Source organism: Protopterus annectens, chromosome 15.part0, assembly GCF_019279795.1.
Source record: "Protopterus annectens isolate FY-2018-M chromosome 15.part0, PAN1.0, whole genome shotgun sequence".
NCBI classification, from domain to species: Eukaryota; Metazoa; Chordata; order Ceratodontiformes; family Protopteridae; genus Protopterus; species Protopterus annectens.
Genome location: NC_056749.1, coordinates 123,530,129 through 123,550,763, shown reverse-complemented (window position 1 = coordinate 123,550,763; position 20,635 = coordinate 123,530,129). Strand labels below are relative to the sequence as shown.

Sequence of the window (20,635 nt, the reverse complement as noted above, 5' to 3'; positions counted from 1 at the left end):
CAACAGATGCCTCAGACCTCGGTTGGGGGGGCGCACATGCTGGACAAGTGCATACAAGGCTTATGGACTCAAGACCAGCTGCACCTACACATAAATCAAAAGGAAATGCTGGCAGTAAAACTGGCAATTCAGGCATTCAGACCATTTCTTCAACAGGGTCAACTGCTGATAAGGATGGACAACACCACAGTTATATGGTACATCAACAAACAGGGAGGCACACATTCATACCCTCTATGCTGGATGGCAATGGACCTCTGGAATGTGGCACTGAGCTTCAACATTCAGCTTCAAGCAATTTTTGTGCCAGGAAAAGAAAATATACTAGCAGACATCCTAAGCAGAACTACCACGGATGCCCACGAATGGATGCTGCATCCGGACATCTTCAAAACCATCACAGGGAAATGGGGACTACCAGAAATAGACTTATTTGCATCCCCACACAATCACCAACTGAAAAAATTCTGCACAAGGACGTACCACCCACTTGCTTGGAAAGGGGACTCCCTATCTTTCAGTTGGAAAAACCTGACAGCATATGCATTCCCACCTCTTCCTTTGATGCACAAGGTGCTACTGAAGATCAAAGAAGACTGTCCAAGGATCATCCTGATAGCTCCAGTCTGGCCAAGGCAACATTGGTACCCATTACTGAGGAGCATGTCTCGGGAACAAATATGGCCTCTGCCCCTAGTTCCCTTGCTGTTAACACAGAACAACTTCAAAACCCTGCATCCAAACCTGAAAACACTGCAGCTGGCTGCCTGGAACATTGCATAAGACCAAATAACCCAGATTTATCTCAAAGGGTAAAGACATTATCTTGGAGGCTCAGACCCTCAACAAGAAAAAAATTATTCAGCAAAATGGAAAAGATATCTCATTTGGAGTACTGCAAAAGGAGAGAATGTGTCACTGGTAAACATAGTTAACATCCTGGAATACTTGGCAGAGCTCTTCCACAACGGCCTGTCCTATTCTTCCATTAAGATTCATGCATCAGCTATTTCAGCAGAATACAACTTGGATCCTCCAGTCTTCTCACATCCTCTGCTCAGGCAGTTTCTGAGAGGAATTAAAAATGTAAAACCACCTAGGAAGCCACCATTGCCAGCATGGGACTTGAACTTTGTGCTAGAAAAGTTGACACTCCCTCCTTTCGAACTAGCAGCAACAGCAGAATTACAATACTTATCATGGAAAACTGCTTTCCTGCTTGCAATCACTTCAGCAAGAAGGGTATCTGAGCTACAAGCATTAATGGCAGTACAGCCCTTCCTGATCTTCCATCAAGATAGAGTGTCCATGAGAACTAATCCTACTTTTATGCCAAAGGTGGTCTCCAGGGTATCTTTAAATCAAGCTATCCACCTACCTACATTCTTCCCCAACCCACAGAACAGGGGAGAAAGACTGTTGCATACCTTGGATGTACATAGGCAATTACGTTACTACCTGGACAGGACCAAGAGCAATAGAAAAACTGACCAGCTACTGGTAGCATATGCAACAGGAATGGAAGGAAAAGCAATTTCAAAACAGACAATCTCTAAGTGGATAGGAAATTGCATTAGATTTTGTTACTCCTACCATGGGAAGAAAACTCCAGAAATCATCAGGCCTCACTCTACAAGGGCTACAGCCACTACCACAGCTTTTCTACGAGGAGTGGCTACCAAAGACATTTTAGTGGCTGCTACTTGGAGCTCCGTGCATACATTTGCCAAGCATTACAATTTACCTTTATACTCCAGATCCCGAGCAGGTTCTGCCACTGCTGTTTTGCAAGGGATCTCAACTACACCATAATCTTATTTCTCCTCCTCCCCCAGTTTGGCTATGGTATTCTACCCATTTGTAAGGACTGCAGATGCATCCTTGAAGGACATAGAACAGTTTTGTACCTACCATAAATGTAGATGTCCGATAGGCATGCATCTGCAGTCAGGATTACCCACCCTCTTCCCCTCTGTGGTACCCCTAGGGTATTTGCCCATCTTGTAGCTAGCTGGGGGAATCTATTATGGTGTATTTGTTTGTATATATGTACATACATGCTTATTTTTTGTTTGCTCTCTACTATTTGGAACCATTTGCATTTATCCAAATTTAGCCTTCCTAGAGGGCACCTGGCATCTGGGGCAAGAAACACTGAGGAAAATGGCGTCGGCTGATGCCTTTATACCCGAAGAACTGCAGCTATGACGTCGGGTGAAGTGCGACACCAGCCGAGGCCAGACCCAGACTTTGGAATCCGGCCGACCGAAGGGCTGCCTGACGACAGGACAACCCATTTGTAAGGACTGCAGATGCATGCCTATCGGACATCTACATTTATGGTAGGTACAAAACTGTACTTTTCCCTCCCTCCTGTCCCCTCTTATTTTTACTTTTGTGTATTTCCTTTTTTCACCATTCTTCTGAGGTGTATTTGCAAAGGTTATGGGACCTTTTTCATTTTGGGACTCCTGACATCTGGGGCAAGAAAAACTGGAGAAGATGGCGTCGGCTGTCAGCTTTGTACTCCTGGCGCTCTGACGTCAGGGAGCATGGTTGAACAGCCGACGCCGGACCCAGACTTTGGGATTCTGGCCGACCGAGGGCTGCCTGCCGGCAGGGGAGAACCCTACAGTCATGACTGCAACAGTGAAGACACTTGAACATCTACATTTATGGTAGGTGTACACAACTGTACTTTTTGCAATGTGATTTTAATTCCTTAGAGGCCTCCTGCAGGGCCGCAGTTACTGGATCTGTGATTAGGAGGCATGCCTGGCTAAAAGAGCAAAATTTGCCTGATCATGTTAAAGCTAAATTACTGGATGCACCTTTACAGCATGATACTCTGTTTGGTATTAAGGCAGAAGAGGTTTTAAAGAAAATGGAAGACAAAGATAAGTCTATGCAAACTTTAAAAGACTTCCTACAAGTGCAGCCACCAAGATTCAGTAGACACTGGCCTACAAAAAATTGGTCCTTTCCTGTGTCCGACAAAGCTCAAAGGGGCAAATCCAGATGCCCTAAAGGTTCTAGATACCAGGCACAAGATTCTTACAGGTCAAAGCAATGGGGTGCTTCTACCTCCAAATCTGGAGGAGATAAAGCGCAACCCTACAGAAAGCAGTCCCAATGACTTCCATCTGCCTTCACCAAGCACTTACCTTTTGGCAGCACCTTAGGGGGAAAATTAGCACTTTTTGCTCAAAATTGGCATGTAATAACCCAGGACAAGTGGGTGCTAAACATAGTATCACAGGGATACAGATTCCATTTCCATACTCTGCCAATGGCAAACGGTTGGCCGGATCTGCCAAAAAATCAGTGGGCAGAGGCACAGAAACAGGTTACGTCCTTCATGGATATGGGGGGCTATTCAGCTAGTACCAGAACAGGAAAAAGGAAAAGGTTTTTACTCTACTGTTCTTGGTACCCTGAAAGGATAAGACATGGCGGCCAATACTGGATTTATCAAATTTGAACACATTCCTGGACATTCCAAAATTCAAAATGCTGACGTTGCAGCAGCTTCTGCCCATGCTTGGCTGGTGACATTAGACCTAAAAGAGGCATACCTGCATGTCCTAATAAGGGAATCGTGCAGAAGATACCTCCGTTTCAAGGCTGGCTTAATGCATTACCAATACTCTGCACTGCCCTTTGGCTTATCTACTGCGCCCAGGATCTTTACAAAGTGCCTGGCACCAGTAATTGCTTTTTGCAGACAAAAGTATACAAATATGTCCTTACTTGGACGACTGTCTCATTCAAGCAGAGAACAAGGACGGTCTTCTTCAGCACCTGATGTTTATGAAAAGGCTTCAAACATGCCTAGGGTACACAATAAATGAAAATAAATCACAACTGGTACCCTCTCAAAAGATAACATTCGTGGGTGCAAGCTTGAATACAACTGCCCAGATGGCTTTCCTCATGCCAGACAAACAAAGGCAACTGACTACTTACTTCAAACTGATGGCAACAAAAACCCAGTTATCTGCAAGACAAACTCTGCAGGCTTTGGGGTTTGTGGCATCCTGCATCCTATTGATTCCATATGCAAGACTGCATATGAGGAAACTTCAGTGGTATCTAAAAAGTTTATGGAGTCAACATTGTCAGTCTGGAAACAATGATTCCTCTCATTCCTTGCCTACAACAGGAGTTTCTATGGGGGGCAAAGGCATGTCACCAAAACATGGGATGAGCCTTCACTCTACCCCCTGCCAGCCAAACCTTAACAACAGATGCATCAGATTATGCATGGGGGGCCCACCTGGCGGGAAGATGCATTCAGGGCATATGGACCCCAAAACAAATGCATCTGCATATCAACCAAAAAGAGATGTTAGCTGTTCAAAATGTCCTGACAGGCGTCAAGGACTTACTTCATCCAGGACAACTACTGATAGACTGACAACACCACAGTTATGTGGTATATAAACAAGTGGGGGCATGCAGTCATACCCCCGTGGCACTGTGGGACACAGCTTTGACTTACCAAGTACATCTTCAAGCTCAATTCCTGCCAAGAAAACAGAATACTCTGGCAGACAATTTAAGCAGAAACCTTATTGACCCTCATGAGTGGAAACTAGATCCACAAGTCTTCAGCATGATAACAAAGAAATGGGGGAGCCCGGACGTAGATCTATTTGCCTCTCCTCAAAATTATCATTTGAAAAGATTCTGCACAAGGACTTATCACAGACAAGCATGGAAGGTGGACGCCCTGTCCTTCAGTTGGAAAGACCTATCAGTTTACGCCTTTTCTCTTCTGCCTCTTCTCCCCAAGGTCCTACTAAAAGTCAGACAAAAGAAACCAAAGATGATACTAATTGCCCTGGACTGGCCCCGCCAATACTGGTATCTAATCCTAAGGAACCTGTCTCAATACCCAGCTTGGACCTTACCTCAAAGACCTCAATTACTGTCCCAGCAAAACAATCAGATCCTGCACAATCAGCTCCAAACACTGAACCTGGCAGCATGGCAACACCTCTCAGTAAAGCTGTGATGGATGTCATTTTGGAAGCCAGAAGGCCTAGTACTAAAAAATCTTATGCTGATAAATGGAAGAGATTCTGTGCTTGGAATCGAGCACAAGGAACTGATACAGCGGAACCAAATATTCCTAAGATATTACAATACTTGACTGAGATGCTTGACAAAGGCCCATCTTTCTCATCAATAAAAATCCATGCCTCTGCCATTTCGGCTCATTACAATACACAGCCACCAATCTTTTCTCATCCTTTACTAAAGCAGTATCTTAGAGGTGCCAAAAATTTAACGCCTCCCAGAAGATCACCATTACCTGCATGGGACCTCAATTATGTGTTGGAAAAGCTCACCCTGCCTCCATTTGAACCAGCTGCTACTGCAGATATAAAGTTCTTATCATGGAAAACAGCTCTGCTTCTAGCAATTACTTCAGCAAGAAGAGTCTCAAAGCTACAGGCCCTCATGGCTGTGGAGCCTTTTATCGTATTTTACCCAGACATGGTGTCTCTGAGGACCAATCCTTCATTTATGCCTAAGGTGGTTTCCAGTGTGTCTCTTAACCAAACTAATCATCTGCCAACCTTTTATCCAAATCTGCAGAACAAGGGGGAGAGAATTCTGCATTCCTTGGACGTACACAGAAAACTGAGATTCTATCTGAGCAGGACTAAAGCTCTAAGAAAAAACGGAACAATTACTAGTGACATATGCTTCAGGATCAGAAGGAAAGGCTATTTAAAAGCAGACTTTTTCAAAGTGGATAAGCCACTGCATTCGTTTCTGCTACTTACACCATGGCAAACCTGTGCCCAAGGACATTAGGTCTCATTCCACCAGAGCTGCAGCTACATCAGCAGCCTTTCTCAGAGGAGTACCAACCAAAGACATTGTAGAGGCTGCTACTTGGAGTTCTGTTCACACCTTTACAAAGCATTATCATTTGCCTCTCTACTCTTAAGTCCAGGGCAGGGTTTGCCACTGCAGTTCTGCAGGGCCTTATAGCTGCCCCTAATTCTGTTTAGCTCCAGCCTCCCATCCATAGCTTTGGGATTCTACCCAAATGTAATGGCTGCAACAGTGAAACATGAAGAACATAGTACAGTTGTGTACACTTACCATAAATGTAGATGTTTGAGTGTATTCACTGTTGCAGTCCAGGTTACCCGCCCACCACCCCACTTTCATTCTGGAGTTTATCTTTCCTTCTCTATCTTCTACAACCTATGTGGTGTATTTGCTTGTAGGTGAAGGTAAAGTCTGTATTGATGCATGTATATATAGTTTTTGCTACCTTTTTGGGGGCACCTGACATCTGGGGCAAGAAAAACTAAAGAAAATGGCGTCGGCTGCTTGTTTTATACCCCTGACAACCTGACGTCATGGAAGAGGAGACAGCAACCAACGCAGGACTCAAGACTTTGGAGTTCAGGCCGAATGAGGGCAACCTGCCAGCAGATTACCTAAATGTAATGACTGCAACAGTGAATACACTTGAACATCTACATTTATGTAAGTGTTCACAACTATACTTTATCCAGCCAGGTCTGTGCAGTGAACACCATGTCCACATCCCACATCAGTTCGGATACATTGCCTGGTTCATTGCACAAAGACTTGTTGTAGGAATACCATTGGCAGGACTACAGGAGTGCAGATCTTGCTTAGTTGTCCCAGATAACTAGATGAAACCATTGGTACCTCATGCAAGACGGACGTACATCTTCTTGTGAGTTTTTACCCCCATGGCAGACACAGCTGTGTGTGTAGCAACATGGGTCGCTGATCTAACTCTGGTGTTCCATGCATTGGTGAAATTAGAATCTAGGTCTATGCTTGTTGAAAATGCATAACTTTCTATAAAATTTTAAGGTGTCTTTGTGGATTTTGGAAGGTGCAAAAGGGTGGAGGGCCACAAAATGGCCCCTAACACAGAGAAGAGATAAATGGTTGTAGAAAAACTGTATAAAAAAAAAAAAAAAAAACGACTAAAAATGCAGTGGTAAAAAATCGTAAGTCAAAACAGTTAAAATATTCACAATTGCTTAAGTTTATGTAGAAAAATATTTCTGATAAATAGTCCCACCAGAGTACTAGATAAAGGATGCCTTGAAGCATCAGTTAATTCAATAATAGCAGACCTGCTACAGCAGCAGAAAACTTGCAGAATGTTTTTTTTTTAAACATTGTTTATATCAGATAAAGTAGTAGTTTCCTTAAAATATGTTCCAGAAGCAGTCTGTTAAAATAATAGCACAAGCAAATGACGCTAGGATGTGATGGTTATTAAAATTTAGAGAAGATGAAATTACACTCCCCACAGGTGAATACAGAGGACATTAGTTTTCTGAGGGCAGTCTGTTTAAAAAGACAAAAGAATTGCAGTACTTTGCCAGTATAGAAATGTATCCAGGTAACTACCGCAGGACATCAAAGGGAGAGCCCCAGATTCAAGTGACGGGGGGAAAAAGTGAAGTGAAGGATATCCGATATAAATCTGTCAGTCGACATTTGCAAGTTTAGCAGGATAAAACAAGAATGGTAGTGTTAAAGCCAACACACTCTGGCTAGACTTATAAATGCCTTCGGGCAGATAGCCTAGTACCTACCTATGAACCTATACAGTAGTATTCAGTCAGAAAGGCAAGTAAGTTCATACTTTAATCCAGTGACTGAGGTCACAAAGAAACTGCTAATAAAAAGTCCATTTCAAGGATCAGCAGCATGCTGAGCTGAAAAGCCAAAAGACTACTATATGCATGGTATTTCAAAAGCTTTCAGCTACTGTGGACATGGTTGGCCTTCCAAATAAATGCAGTTTGTTTGTAGATGTAAGCATATGTGTTTTGTCTTGGGGAAAATTTACATGACTGCCTAGTTTGCGTAATGAATTGTTCGGTTGTATTTTTCAGTGTGCCAGAAGACTGTATAACAGACTTCAGCAGTGTCGTTTTTGGAAGCAGGTTGGCATTTTCATAAATTTTTAAGAGATCTCTGTGCTTAGTTTATAACTACATCTGTACTATTCCAGTTGCAGTGTTCTGTGATGTGGGGAAGAGCAGTCCCTTGTTTGTGCCTCTATGGTTTATATTATGGCTGTATCACATGGTTTATGTACATCTGATCACAAGCAATTAACCTTTCATTTTAAAGAATCTACCCAAGTGTCACAGTTAGATTTCTTACCTCGAGTTTGCCTATGGAGCAAGAGTACATTTGGGGACGAATAATGCCAATTTATAAGGAAAACTGTGTTGAGAGCTATGGTAGTTAATGCAGTTCATTTCCTTAAAATATTAATATGAGCTTTGTTAGATACTCGAAACTCATGGTAAGGAAAAAGTGTAATTCTTGGACTTTACAGTCCACAAAAAAGGAAGACATTGCAGAGATATAAATTACCTTTACAGAAAACAAGGGATAACTTCCTGCTTTATGCAACAAGGGATTGCTGTAGTTTCTGGGGAAATGGATGCCTTCCTCAACAGCATGGACCAGCTGCAGAAGGAATTCATAGTGAAGGGCTACCATAGTAGGATATTATCAGGTCTTCTGAAACCCATACATTTTCTAAAAACAAAGGATGACACTTCCCTATACAAACCATCTAGATGGGAACACTGCACATTCCGAAGCATATGCAAGGACCCGCATACTAAAAGGATGAAACAAAGTATGGTGCAACAAGGACACCAGTAATGTTAAAGATATTCTGAAAAACAACTGGAACATACTTGCAGCAACCAGTCCCATTTCTAAGATCATTGGTACTGGACTAAACTTTTGTTTTTAAAAAGATCAAGAAACATCAGAGACTTTCTAGAAAATATCAGACCCCCCCCCCCAATTATTCTGTAATAGGCACATTCTTCTGTAAAAGAAAAGGCTGCAGATTCTACAAATTTAAAAACACTTCAGTTGCTCCAACACAAAAAAAGAAACTTCCTGAGCAGCAGCAACCATGTGGTCTACTGGACCATCTGTACCAAATGCAAAGCTTTCTATATTGGAAAAAAACATGCAGAGAATCTTAATTGTCTAACATTAGGCTTTCAAGAACTCCACGGCCCAATATTCACACACGCGCACATGTGTGCAATGATGACAATTTTTTTTTTATTTCATGTAGTTGAAAAACATTGAGAACAGTCCATGGCAGGAGGACACAAACTCCCTGCTTGAAAAGAAAAAACTTGAATGACACATTAGACTGCAATAATACTACCCCCTGGAGTAAAGGGGATTCAGAATTGTACTGCTACTATAGAGCCTAGACTGTAATAGTTTCTATTAGTATAACACTTTGAGCCCCAATAATATATCTATGATTGTCTTTTTCAGTGTTATCGTTCTAATTGCTTTTCTCCTATTTTCTCACAAGCCTAAGGTGTACATTTTTTCTTACAAAATGCTCTGCTTATAGAGTTATTTACCATTCTTATACTTTAATCCTTTGTCTGTTTTATTAGATATTTTAATCCGATGAAGACGTCTGACAAAACCATTTTGGAATTCCTGGTCATCTGTGCAAAACCATGAGTTAGCTGGAATGATTCAGCACTCTTTCTTTTTCACTACAGTTTATTTCTTACAAAAACAAAAAATCACTAGAACCTCGTGTAATCTGCAAAATTAAATTAAATAAAATGTTAGCCAGTGGTGGAAGCAGACCTTTAATTAAATAAAACATTTGAACTGAATATTTAAAACCCCTGTGGTTGTGTGGGTTTCCTCCAAGTGCTCTGGATGTCCTTCATGGATGCATCTGCAGTCATAACAAATGGGTTGTCCTGTCGTCAGGCAGCCCTTCGGTCGGCCGGATTCCAAAGTCTGGGTCCGGCTTCGGCTGATGTCGCACTTCACCCGACGTCATCTCTGCTGGTCTTCGGGTATAAAGGCATCAGCCGACGCCATTTTCCTCAGTCTTTCTTGCCGCGTGGCGCCCGAAGCAGAAGCTGTTCGCAAGTGCCGGTCGGTCAGATCCAGAGATTACTACTACCGAATACTACTTCGAAGACTTCTAAAGCTAAGTACCCGTTGGGGACTCTTTCTTGCCTTAGCCGATGTCAGAAAAAGTCAATAACTGTTTAACTTGTGGGAAACAAATACCTCATAAAGATTTCCACTCTTACTGTCTGCCTTGCTTAGGCCCAGACCATGACGTAGCAGCCTGTTCGGCCTGCGCTTCCTTCAACCGGCGAGCGCTAAGGCGTCGGTCGGAGTTGCTGAACAGTTTTTCGGCGCAGACTTTGCGTACATTATGCCGTCGGATCCTCCGACTACCGAAATTGTTAAAAGCGCAAGGAAAAGACCGACACTCGCGGTCCGTGGTTTCGGCGAAACCACGGTTAAGCAAGCCGCGAGTGTCTCGGTTTCGGCGAAACCGAGAAAACTGGTCAATCTTCAGCCGAATCCATGGCTACTACTGAGGCTCCTGCTACCTTACCTGAATCGGCCTCAGAAATTTTGCCCACAACTGTGGTTTCTACTGATTTATCAGACACCATCCCTCTGGATGTCTCTACCCCAGCACGTGGTGCTGCTAGACCCCCTGCAGCCATGTCTATCAAGGCCTTTGCCAGGGCTAAAGCAGCCAAATCTGCTAAGTCAGTGCCTGTTAAACCTCCCTCACACAGGCCCACTTCTAGTTCACAAATGCTTACTCTGGCAGAAGATTTAATATCCTTAATTAGGGGATCCCAATCTCACCCAGACAGGGCCTCTCAGCCCCAGAAAGAGACCTAGGACAGAGCCCCGAGCCAGTGTCCTCTGATGATTCTGCGGCTGACTCCGACATTACAGAACAGCCAGAGGATCCTTTTCTACTTATGAAGACTCCGATGCTGAAGAATCCATTCCAGCTGCCTCTCCACCAGAGGAATTTTCCTTTGGGGAAACCTTACATGCCATGAGAGAACAATTTCAATGGCAGGGACAAGATTTCTCAGATTCAAGAAAAAGGCTTAGGACCTTTCTGCACTTACCACAACATAGGCCCTTAGCTATACCTCCTGTTTTGCCTGTTGTGGATGATGCATTTAATGATGTCTGCACTGCTCCTGATTCTTTACCTCCAGCCCCTGCCAAACCTGATAGATTTTACAGGGTACCTGACACTCATCACCACCTGTACAAGGCCCCACTGACAGACCCCGAAACTATTTCCCAGGGGCCTAAGGCAGTAGCCTCGACCACAGCAAAAAACCCTATTCCTTCAGAAAGGGAATCCAGGTCCTTAGACAGATGGGGGAAAAAAGTTTACACCTCTGCTACTCTCTCAGCTAGAGCTTTAAACTGTCAGTTTCACATGATCCAATACCAAGAGTTTATGCTTGATCAGTTAACCAAAAAAGTATCCTCTGATGAATCTTTAGATAAGAAATATGTATTAGAAATGGTGAATAACATACAACAGGTTAGTAACCATTCCTTAAAATGTGGCTATGATGCACTGGAGGCTTCATTTAGATCAGCCATGACTGGCACAGTGATAAGAAGACATGCATGGTTGAAAGAACAGGTCTTAACGGATCATGTTAAAGCAAAGCTATTAGATGCTCCTATGGATAAGGCCAGTTTATTTGGTACACCTGCCCAGCAGGTAATGAAGAAAATGGAAGAAAAGGCAAAATCTGTACAAACAGTTAAAGATTTCTTACAGGTTCAGCCCCCAACGTTTAGCAGGAACTGGCCTGCCAAAAATTGGTCCTTTCCTGACTCCACAAGATCCCAAAGGGGCAGGAATAGACGCTCCAGAGGCAGAAATCAATCCAGAGGAGGTGCCTACAGAGGACGACAGTGGCAAGGTAATAACAGAGGCACAGACACAACCACAACCACTGCAACAGGACAATCACAGTGACTTGGCTCTAACTCCGCCTACCAGGGAGCAAATAGCAGCACCATTAGGCGGAAAGTTAGCCTTATTTTCGAAAAATTGGCACTATATCACAAAAGACAAGTGGATTTTGCAAACCATAGACCAAGGCTACCGGTTCCACTTCCACACCTTACCAGTAAAAAGAGGAATGCCAAACCTGCCTCCAAATCAAAAAATAGAAGCTCTACAGCAGATAACGGAATTAACAAAGATGAGAGCTGTGGAAAGAGTACCAATAACAGAGCAGGGCAAAGGATTCTACTCCAGACTCTTCCTAGTACCAAGAAAAGAGAACAGTTGGAGACCTATTCTCGACCTGTCCATCTTAAACACATATATCATTGTCCCAAAATTCAAAATGCTGACCCTACAGCAACTTCTTCCCATGCTGGGCAAGGAGTGTTGGCTGGTAACTCTAGATCTCAAGGAGGCATACCTGCACGTCCCCATTCGACCAAATTGCAGAAGATACCTCAGATTTCTTGCAGGATCAGAGCATTATCAATTCTCAGCATTGCCCTTTGGCTTATCTACTGCGCCCAGAGTATTCACAAAATGCCTGGCATCAGTAATCGCTCACTGCAGACTACAGGAGATCCAAATTTATCCATACCTGGACGACTGCCTGCTACAAGCGGACAACAAAAGCAAGCTGACAACAGATTTACAAAGGGTCATTTACTTGCTACAAGCCCTGGGATACACAGTCAATTTACAAAAGTCAAGGCTGATACCATCCCAAACAAGAAGATTCTTGGGCGGAATTGGACACAGTAAAACAAATGGCATTCCTAACTGCAGAAAAACAAAAAGAACTCCCTCTTTACTTCTTGGCATTAACAAAACAGAACAAACTAACAGCAAGAAAAGTTCTGCAGGCCTTGGGCTTCATGGCATCATGCATAATCTTGGTCCCACATGCCAGACTGCATATGAGAAAACTACAGTGGTACCTAAAGAATTTATGGTCTCAACACAGGCACAGCCTAGAAGCAGAAATACCACTAATCCCATGCCTAAAACAGGAGTTCCTATGGTGGGCTCAAGCATGCCAGTCAAACCCAGGCCTACCCTTCCACAACTTTCGAACAAGCCAAACCATCACAACAGACGCCTCAGACCTAGGATGGGCGCACATGCTGGACAAATGCGTACAAGGATTGTGGACTCAGGACCAGCTGCACCTGCACATAAACCAAAAAGAAATGCTGGCAGTAAAACTGGCAATCCAAAAATTCAGACCATTCCTCAAAGAAGGCCATTTGATGATAAGGACAGACAACACCACAGTCATGTGGTACATCAACAAACAGGGAGGCACTCATTCATACCCCTATGCAGAATGACTTTGGACCTTTGGAATCTGGCTCTCAGCTACAACATCCAGTTACAGGCAATATTTGTACCGGGAAAGAGAACACCCTAGCAGACATGTTAAGCAGAACCACCTCGGATGCTCACGAATGGATGCTACACCCGGACATCTTCAAGACCATCACAAAGAAATGGGGAATGCCACAAATAGATCTATTCGCTTCCCTCTCAATCACCAGCTCAAAAATTCTGCACAAGGACATTCCACCCACTTGCATGGAAGGTGGATTCTCTCTCCTTCAGCTGGAAAGGTCTGACAGCATATGCATTTCCACCTCTTCCCTTGATACACAAGGTATTACTGAAAATCAAAGAGGAACGTCCAAGGATAATCCTGATAGCTCGAACTGGCCAAGACAACACTGGTACCCATTGCTGAGGAGCATGTCTCGGGAGAAAATGTGGTCAATACCTCTGATGCCTTTGATGTTAACTCAGAACAACTACAGCATCATGCATCCAAACCTAAAAACTTTGCAACTGACTGCCTGGAACATCACATAGCAGCAACTAATCCAGATCTTTCCCAAAGGGTTAAAGACATTATCCTTGAAGCCCGCAGACCTTCAACAAGAAGGAACTATGCAGGAAAATGGAAAAGGTTTGTCATTTGGAGTGCTGAAAGAGGAAAAGATGTGTCGAATATAGATATTGCTAACATTCTGGAGTATTTGGCAGAGCTTCTACATACAGGCCTGTCCTATTCCTCCATCAAGATACATGCATCAGCTATTTCAGCAGAATACAGCTTTGATCCACCTGTCTTTTCACATCCTCTACTCAGGCAGTTCCTCAGAGGGATCAAGAATGTAAAACCTCCTAGGAAGCCACCATTACCAGCATGGGACTTGAACTTTGTGCTAGAAAAGTTGACACTCCCTCCGTTTGAACCAGCAGCAACAGCAGATCTACAGCACCTGTCATGGAAAACTGCTTTCCTACTGGCAATTAACTCAGCAAGGAGGGTTTCGGAACTACAGGCCTTAATGGCAGTACAACCCTTCCTAATCTTCCATCAAGATAGGGTGTCCATGAGAACTAATCCTACATTTATGCCTAAGGTGGTATCCAGAGTGTCTTTAAACCAGGCAATCCACCTACCTACCTTCTTCTCCAATCCACAAAACAGAGGGGAAAGAATGCTGCATACCTTGGACGTACATAGACAGCTACGCTACTACCTGGACAGAACCAAAAGTAACAGAAAAACTGACCAGCTTTTTGTAGCCTATGCAACAGGAAGGGAAGGGAAGGAAAAGCAATTTCCAAACAGACAATCTCCAAATGGATAGGAAATTGCATAAGATTCTGTTACTCCTACCATGGAAAACCAATTCCACAGAACATAAGGCCTCATTCTACAAGGGCTACAGCCACTACCACAGCTTTCTTACGAGGAGTGGCAACCAAGGACATTATTGAGGCGGCTACTTGGACCTCCGTGCATACATTTGCCAAGCATTATAATTTACCTCTATATTCTAGATCCCGAGCAGGGTTTGCCACTGCTGTACTGCAAGGGATCCTAACCACACCATAATTTTTTCTTCCTCCTCCCCTAGTTGGCTATGGTATTCTACCCATTTGTTATGACTGCAGATGCATCCGTGAAGGACATAGTACAGTTTTGTACCTACCATAAATGTAGATGTCCGAACTGGATAGCATCTGCATTACCCTCCCTCCTTCCCCTCTGTGGTACTTCTAGGGTATTTACCCTCCTAATAGCTAGCTGGGGGGGGGGGAGTCTCTTATGGTGTATTTGTTTGTATATATGTACATACATGCTTATTTTTTGTGTTTGCCTTCTATCTTTTTGGAAACATTGGCATTTATCCAAAATTTAGCCTTCCAAGAGGGCAACTGGCATCTGGGGCAAGAAACACTGAGGAAAATGGCGTCGGCTGATGCCTTTATACCCGAAGACCAGCAGAGATGACGTCGGGTGAAGTGCGACATCAGCCGAAGCCGGACCCAGACTTTGGAATCCGGCCGACCGAAGGGCTGCCTGACGACAGGACAACCCATTTGTTATGACTGCAGATGCTATCCAGTTCGGACATCTACATTTATGGTAGGTACAAAACTGTACTTTTCCTCCCACACTCCAAAGACATGCATCAAGTGGATTCGACACTCTGAATTGCCCCAAGGAGTGTGTGCGTGCACGCGCTAGTGAGTAGCACGGATTAACTACTGCGGCAGGGCTAGCCACCCAGCAGTGTAAACCTTGGCTCAAGATGATTGTCACTGTTGAAGTGACACCCTGATCCCATGTGCAAAAATGGGAGAAGGGGTTGAGGGTGGATGGATTTAAAAAAAAACTAAGTACTTTTGTCTCAGTAAGTGAGACGACTTCATTATTCGTTTTCTGAATTAATATTCTTGAAAAAGTTTTAAATGTCTACATTTTTTAAAAGTTTGAAACAGTCCTAGACAAATGCATAATTGTGGAATGGACAGAATGTGTCTGCCTGTCTGGCCATTTTTTAGGATATACTTGGGATGTTAATGTTAAAGGATACGAAGAGACTCTGCCCGATTTAATTTTTTTTTTAAATTCCTGAAATGCTGTACAGTAGGATCAATCCAAGAAAACATTCAGATTAAGATGATACCATTAAACCAGTGTTCATGATAAACTTGAATTGATTGGCCTCTGTATATGCACACACCCCTGCATGCACTAGTCACATACTGTCAATTGCTATCAATAAGACCAGCCTCTCAACCCACAAGCACACCAGTCAGCAAGAATTAAGATATTCCCAGCTGTTGTGAAATTTCATAGCGACAATGTATGCTAGATCTGAAGAAGCCCATATATGTAGGGCAAAATCAGCTAAATTCTTGAAATGCACCTTAAGGTGATGACTGAATAAAACTTTGGATGAAGTAAGACAAGCCCTCAAGAATTTTTTATTAAAAGGATCTGATACATGAGGATGCTAAAGAATTTAACTGCATTAACTGCCATAGCCCTTTATCCATTACAAGGGAAAACTATTAAAAGTAATAGACATTAGCATGTTTTAATGAGTGACGTAAAGATGCAAATGTTGCTGAACTTGTAGCCATTATGAAGGAGCATGAATAATTCCAAGCAGCCTGCACTTAGAATAACATTCCACACTGTGTTGTACAGTAGTAACGGGTTATAGTATGTTGTATGTTAATGCCATTTATGCAGGATTGCCATAGTGACAGTAAATTTATACAGGAAACTTAAAATGGCTGGCTGTCAGATACACAAAGCTTAAAGTGCTTGAATGAAAATGTCCCCCATTAATTATAAATGTCAAGAACAGTATCACTGTATTAGCAAACTGTTTTATGAGGGAATCTGAATGGCAGATTGTCAGATAAATTTTCATTCAGCCATTTGGAGTTTTTTTATCTTAAAAGCTTACACCGAAAGCTGAAGATATGAAATGTTAAATCCCGACTTTAGTTTTCATTGTGGATATAGGGTATTTGCCCTTAAATGGTCATCATCTTGATTTTGTGCAGTTTCATTTGATAATTCATTGAACGAGTATTTACATAGAAGTTGTTTCTATTAATAGCGTAATAAAGTTTGTGGTGTTAATGCAAATCCTGCTGCAACAGCTTATTAAAAGCCATTAGATAATGCCACTGTGGCTTTATTTCTTCTTAGTTTCACCAGAGTGGCACAGACAGCCATAATGTGTCATGCTTTCACAGCTGTTTCTCACCCATTCAACCACATTTTGATTCGGGAATGAGGATTTCTGTTGCAACCTAGACTCTGATATCTCGGCCTTTGAGTTGTAGTATTTGTTTTTTTTTTTATTCCTAATAGAGTCTTTTCTCATAGACCTAGATTTACTGTTTAAAAAAAAAAAAAAAGCCGGGAGACTTTCTACAGAAAATGTACTTGTCTGAATGGAGATTTTTGTTATGTTCTTCATTGAAATTAAAATCTCCTTTTGCAAGGGAGTTATTCCACTGACCATTTTCTCCAGTCCTTTACCTACCTTTTGGACCTCCTGCACAAGTCAAATCTGTTTCATTTTTCGTAGGCCATTTATTGTCTTAACTATTTCTGCTTAACTCTTCTCACAGATTTTATTGGGTCTCAGTCGAGTGTTTTCATTGGGGAGCGTTGTTTCTAAAGCTTTTGAATTTTTTGGTGTTATCATCCCAAGACTTTGAAATTTGTTTTGAAAATGGATTTTGGATATGATGGGGCCTGTAGCTTTGGCAGGGCTCTCTGTCATGAGATACTAGACCCATTAATACACGCCCCGACAATTTGAGACCCATTAATACATGCCCCGACAATTTATGAGACCCATTAATACGTGCCCTGACAATTTGAAAAGTAGTGCATGATTTTTAACAGAACAACATTAAATTCCACAACAAGCTGTTAACATTTGAGTTTTTGCATCCCCCTATTGTGAGGATTCTGTGTTTGCATACTCTGGGGCTTACAAATGCTAACTTTGAGAGCACCATACCTTATAGAAGTGTGGGGGGATAATACAGTCCGAGAGATTTATACTTTTGAATTTTTGTATTTGTACTTGCAGCTGTGGTGGGCGGCCACGGTGATGCAGCGGTTAGCGTTGTCGCCTCACAGCAAGAGGTTCTCCGGTTCGATTCTCGGCTGGGGTACCTTCTGTGCGGAGTCTGCATGTCCTCCCTGTGGTCACGTGGGTTTCCTCCAGGTGCTCCGGTTTCCTCCCACATCCCAAAGACACGCAGTAGGTGGATTGGACACTCTAAATTGGCCCTAGGTGTGAGTGTGTGTGTGTGTGTGTGTGTGTGTGTGTGTGTGTGTGCCTTCTGTGGAAGGTTGGGCGCCGGTCTGGCAACTCGACACTGTAAAACTCCACTGCCAATCATGAGCGGACAGATGATCCGCTGTGGCGACCCCTGACCGGGAAAAGCCGAAAGAAGAAGTAGTACTTGCAGCTGTGGTCCTTAAACATTCTGCAGGTACCTACCTTAACATATATCATGTATTAAGAGTTTTTCCTTGTGGCATTTGTCTTCTTGTAGAAGGATCTTTAATATACTTCCCTGGTGCTCAGAAAACGTTGTGCATTATTCTAAAAAAAATGCTCTCCTTTCATAACTTAAGTACTTTTTGCTGTCTCATCGAACCAGTCCATTCAGCTGTGAAATATATTTCATGTAGATAACTGCTGCAGTGACATACATTTTATTTTAGGTCATTGCTGTAGTCATCCCCAGTGAAAATTCATGTACAGGTGGGATTTTAACTCTAATTTCCAGAGATGTAGCCACACCCCACCAGCAGCAATGGCTGCCTCTGCCTCCTCTCCAGGATATCAGCATATACAGGGTATAAAGAAGGAGGAGCATATGCCATATTCATTTCTGTCATTCCATCTAATGTCTTTTGGGAGAATTCTTTTGTGCAATTTTTTTAACACCTTAAAGTATCAGTTAAGACCTAGACAAACATACATTCATAGAATTTCTTTCCATTTACATACATTATGGATCATACTTTTCTGTATAAGCATACTCGAATGTGTTTCCATTTTCATACATTATGCATCACTTTTTTTCTCTATAACCATCATCAGTCCAACATTACATAAATTTCTCGTTTCCTGCCATCTCTTAAACCTCCCTCCCTTCTTTTCCTGAATATTATTCTGCATGTATTATTAGTTTGCTCCTTCCCTTTTCTAAAGATCCCTCTTCCAGTTCTTTTCTGTCTCTTGCAATATTCAATACTTGAAATACAGTTGATCTAGACTTTGATTTCCATTTTCTAGTAATTGCTTTTTGGGCAGCCAACATAGTTATACTTAAGGCCTTGCTTTACCTAGGCAATTCCAGTCCTGTGTCCCAGCTTCTTAGTTACAGCCATTTGCTAACCCAGTATCTCTGATTAGAGTACTCTGTAGGGAAATTTAAGTCTGCCCACTCATTACACCCCCAAAACGTATTTCCCAGTTACCTTTTTCCCCATCATACATCCAACATTTGCTGTCTCTTGCTGAAGTTTGATTGGGGCTTAAAAATACCTTTGCGAACACTTCCAAGCAAACTTGTCTAAGCCTTCTGGACATTGGTGCATACTTGGGAGCCATGTGTATGTCCTCCCATTGTTCCTTTGTAAATTGCTTGTCCAATCTTTCTTTAAAATCCTTTCTAACCTTCTCTAATTGATTCTTACAGTTATTGTGCAATATTTTATATGCCCTACTGATTGTCCCTTTTCTAACATGTTCCTTTGCCTATGCAGCTAAAAACTACCAAATAATTTTGATTAGGATTCCCTTATCCCTTTCTCCTTGCCTATATAATATCAATCCCTAGTAGGGAAGATGGTCTCAAGTTTGCAGTCCAGATGTTTTCTTGGCCTCATCCCCCATGCTTTTACCTTTACTTCTTTCTTAAGTTATTTCCTCCCAATACCTTTGTTCATTTGCCAGTTTTCTCCAGTAAATGTCAATCCCCACTTGTCATTTTCTGTACCTCTACTTGCAGTCATCCCTATTGGCAAAGCCCCCTTTCTCCATTCTTGTGCTTAGTTCTTAAAATACTTTCTGATACATTACAAATATATTCTTTTTGAGCATCTGCATCCAAAAATCCTGATCTCTCATTATTTAACTCCCCCCTACTTCTTCATTACTCCCTTCCACTTTGAATCGTAACCTTATGTCTACATCTAACCTATTAGCTGGGTTATTCCAGTCCCCTTCCTGACATAAGATACCTTGGGAAAAGGCAGTAACTTTCTTTCCCTGGTATCTTAAGACTTCCTCCTAGTAAGGAAAGCGCATTGGGGTAGAGTCAGAAATTGCAAAGTTATCCCCAGTGAAACAGTCAGCCCACAGCATAAACCACTGGTGGCCATAATCAGCTGCAGTCCGTGTTCAGAGGAGGTTCTAATGTTAACATATATTAGGCTGAAGGTCTGGAAGATTGCTGAAGTGAAGGGCCAAGGAGTTCAAGGAAATAGTCAGATTTCTAGCACCTCAAGAAGAAGAGGAGGTAGGCAGAGTTGAATGGCAGTCTCTCAAAACAGCATGAGTGAAGACTTTAGAGCAGATATGTGGCTGAGCCAAGTATGGAATTTAGGTAAGTAAGGAAGTCTGGTGGTGGAATGCAGAAGTCCAGAGAGTTGTGGAAAAAAAAAGAAGACAGGAAAAGACTGACCTCACCACTGACACCGGTGAGCGACCATCACTAAGACAGGGACGGATTTGCACAGTAATTTCAAATGCAGCTGGTCTACATCAAGTATGGTTTCCCCTAAGAGCGGCTCCAAGTGACTGACACACCCACACCTGGGTGTTTGATTTTCATGTGCACACATTCCTGGGAAAAGATGGCACCGATTTTGCTAGCTGTACCCCCTTATGCCCA

The 20,635-nt window shown here is 42.6% G+C and overlaps 1 protein-coding gene across 2 annotated transcripts in view; it reads left to right on the top strand.

The window, feature by feature from the left end:
* The window catches only part of COMMD5 (COMM domain containing 5), a 503,146-nt gene that overhangs the window by 188,122 nt on the left and 294,389 nt on the right, over positions 1 to 20,635 (top strand). The window contains exon 4 of one of the 2 annotated variants that reach the window (XM_044057573.1): positions 7,914 to 7,964. The exons of the other annotated variant lie outside the window; for it this stretch is intronic. Within the exon in view, the coding sequence (XP_043913508.1) occupies positions 7,914 to 7,964 (51 nt within the window). The remainder of the gene's footprint in view (positions 1 to 7,913; positions 7,965 to 20,635) is intronic. 2 annotated transcript variants of the gene reach the window in all.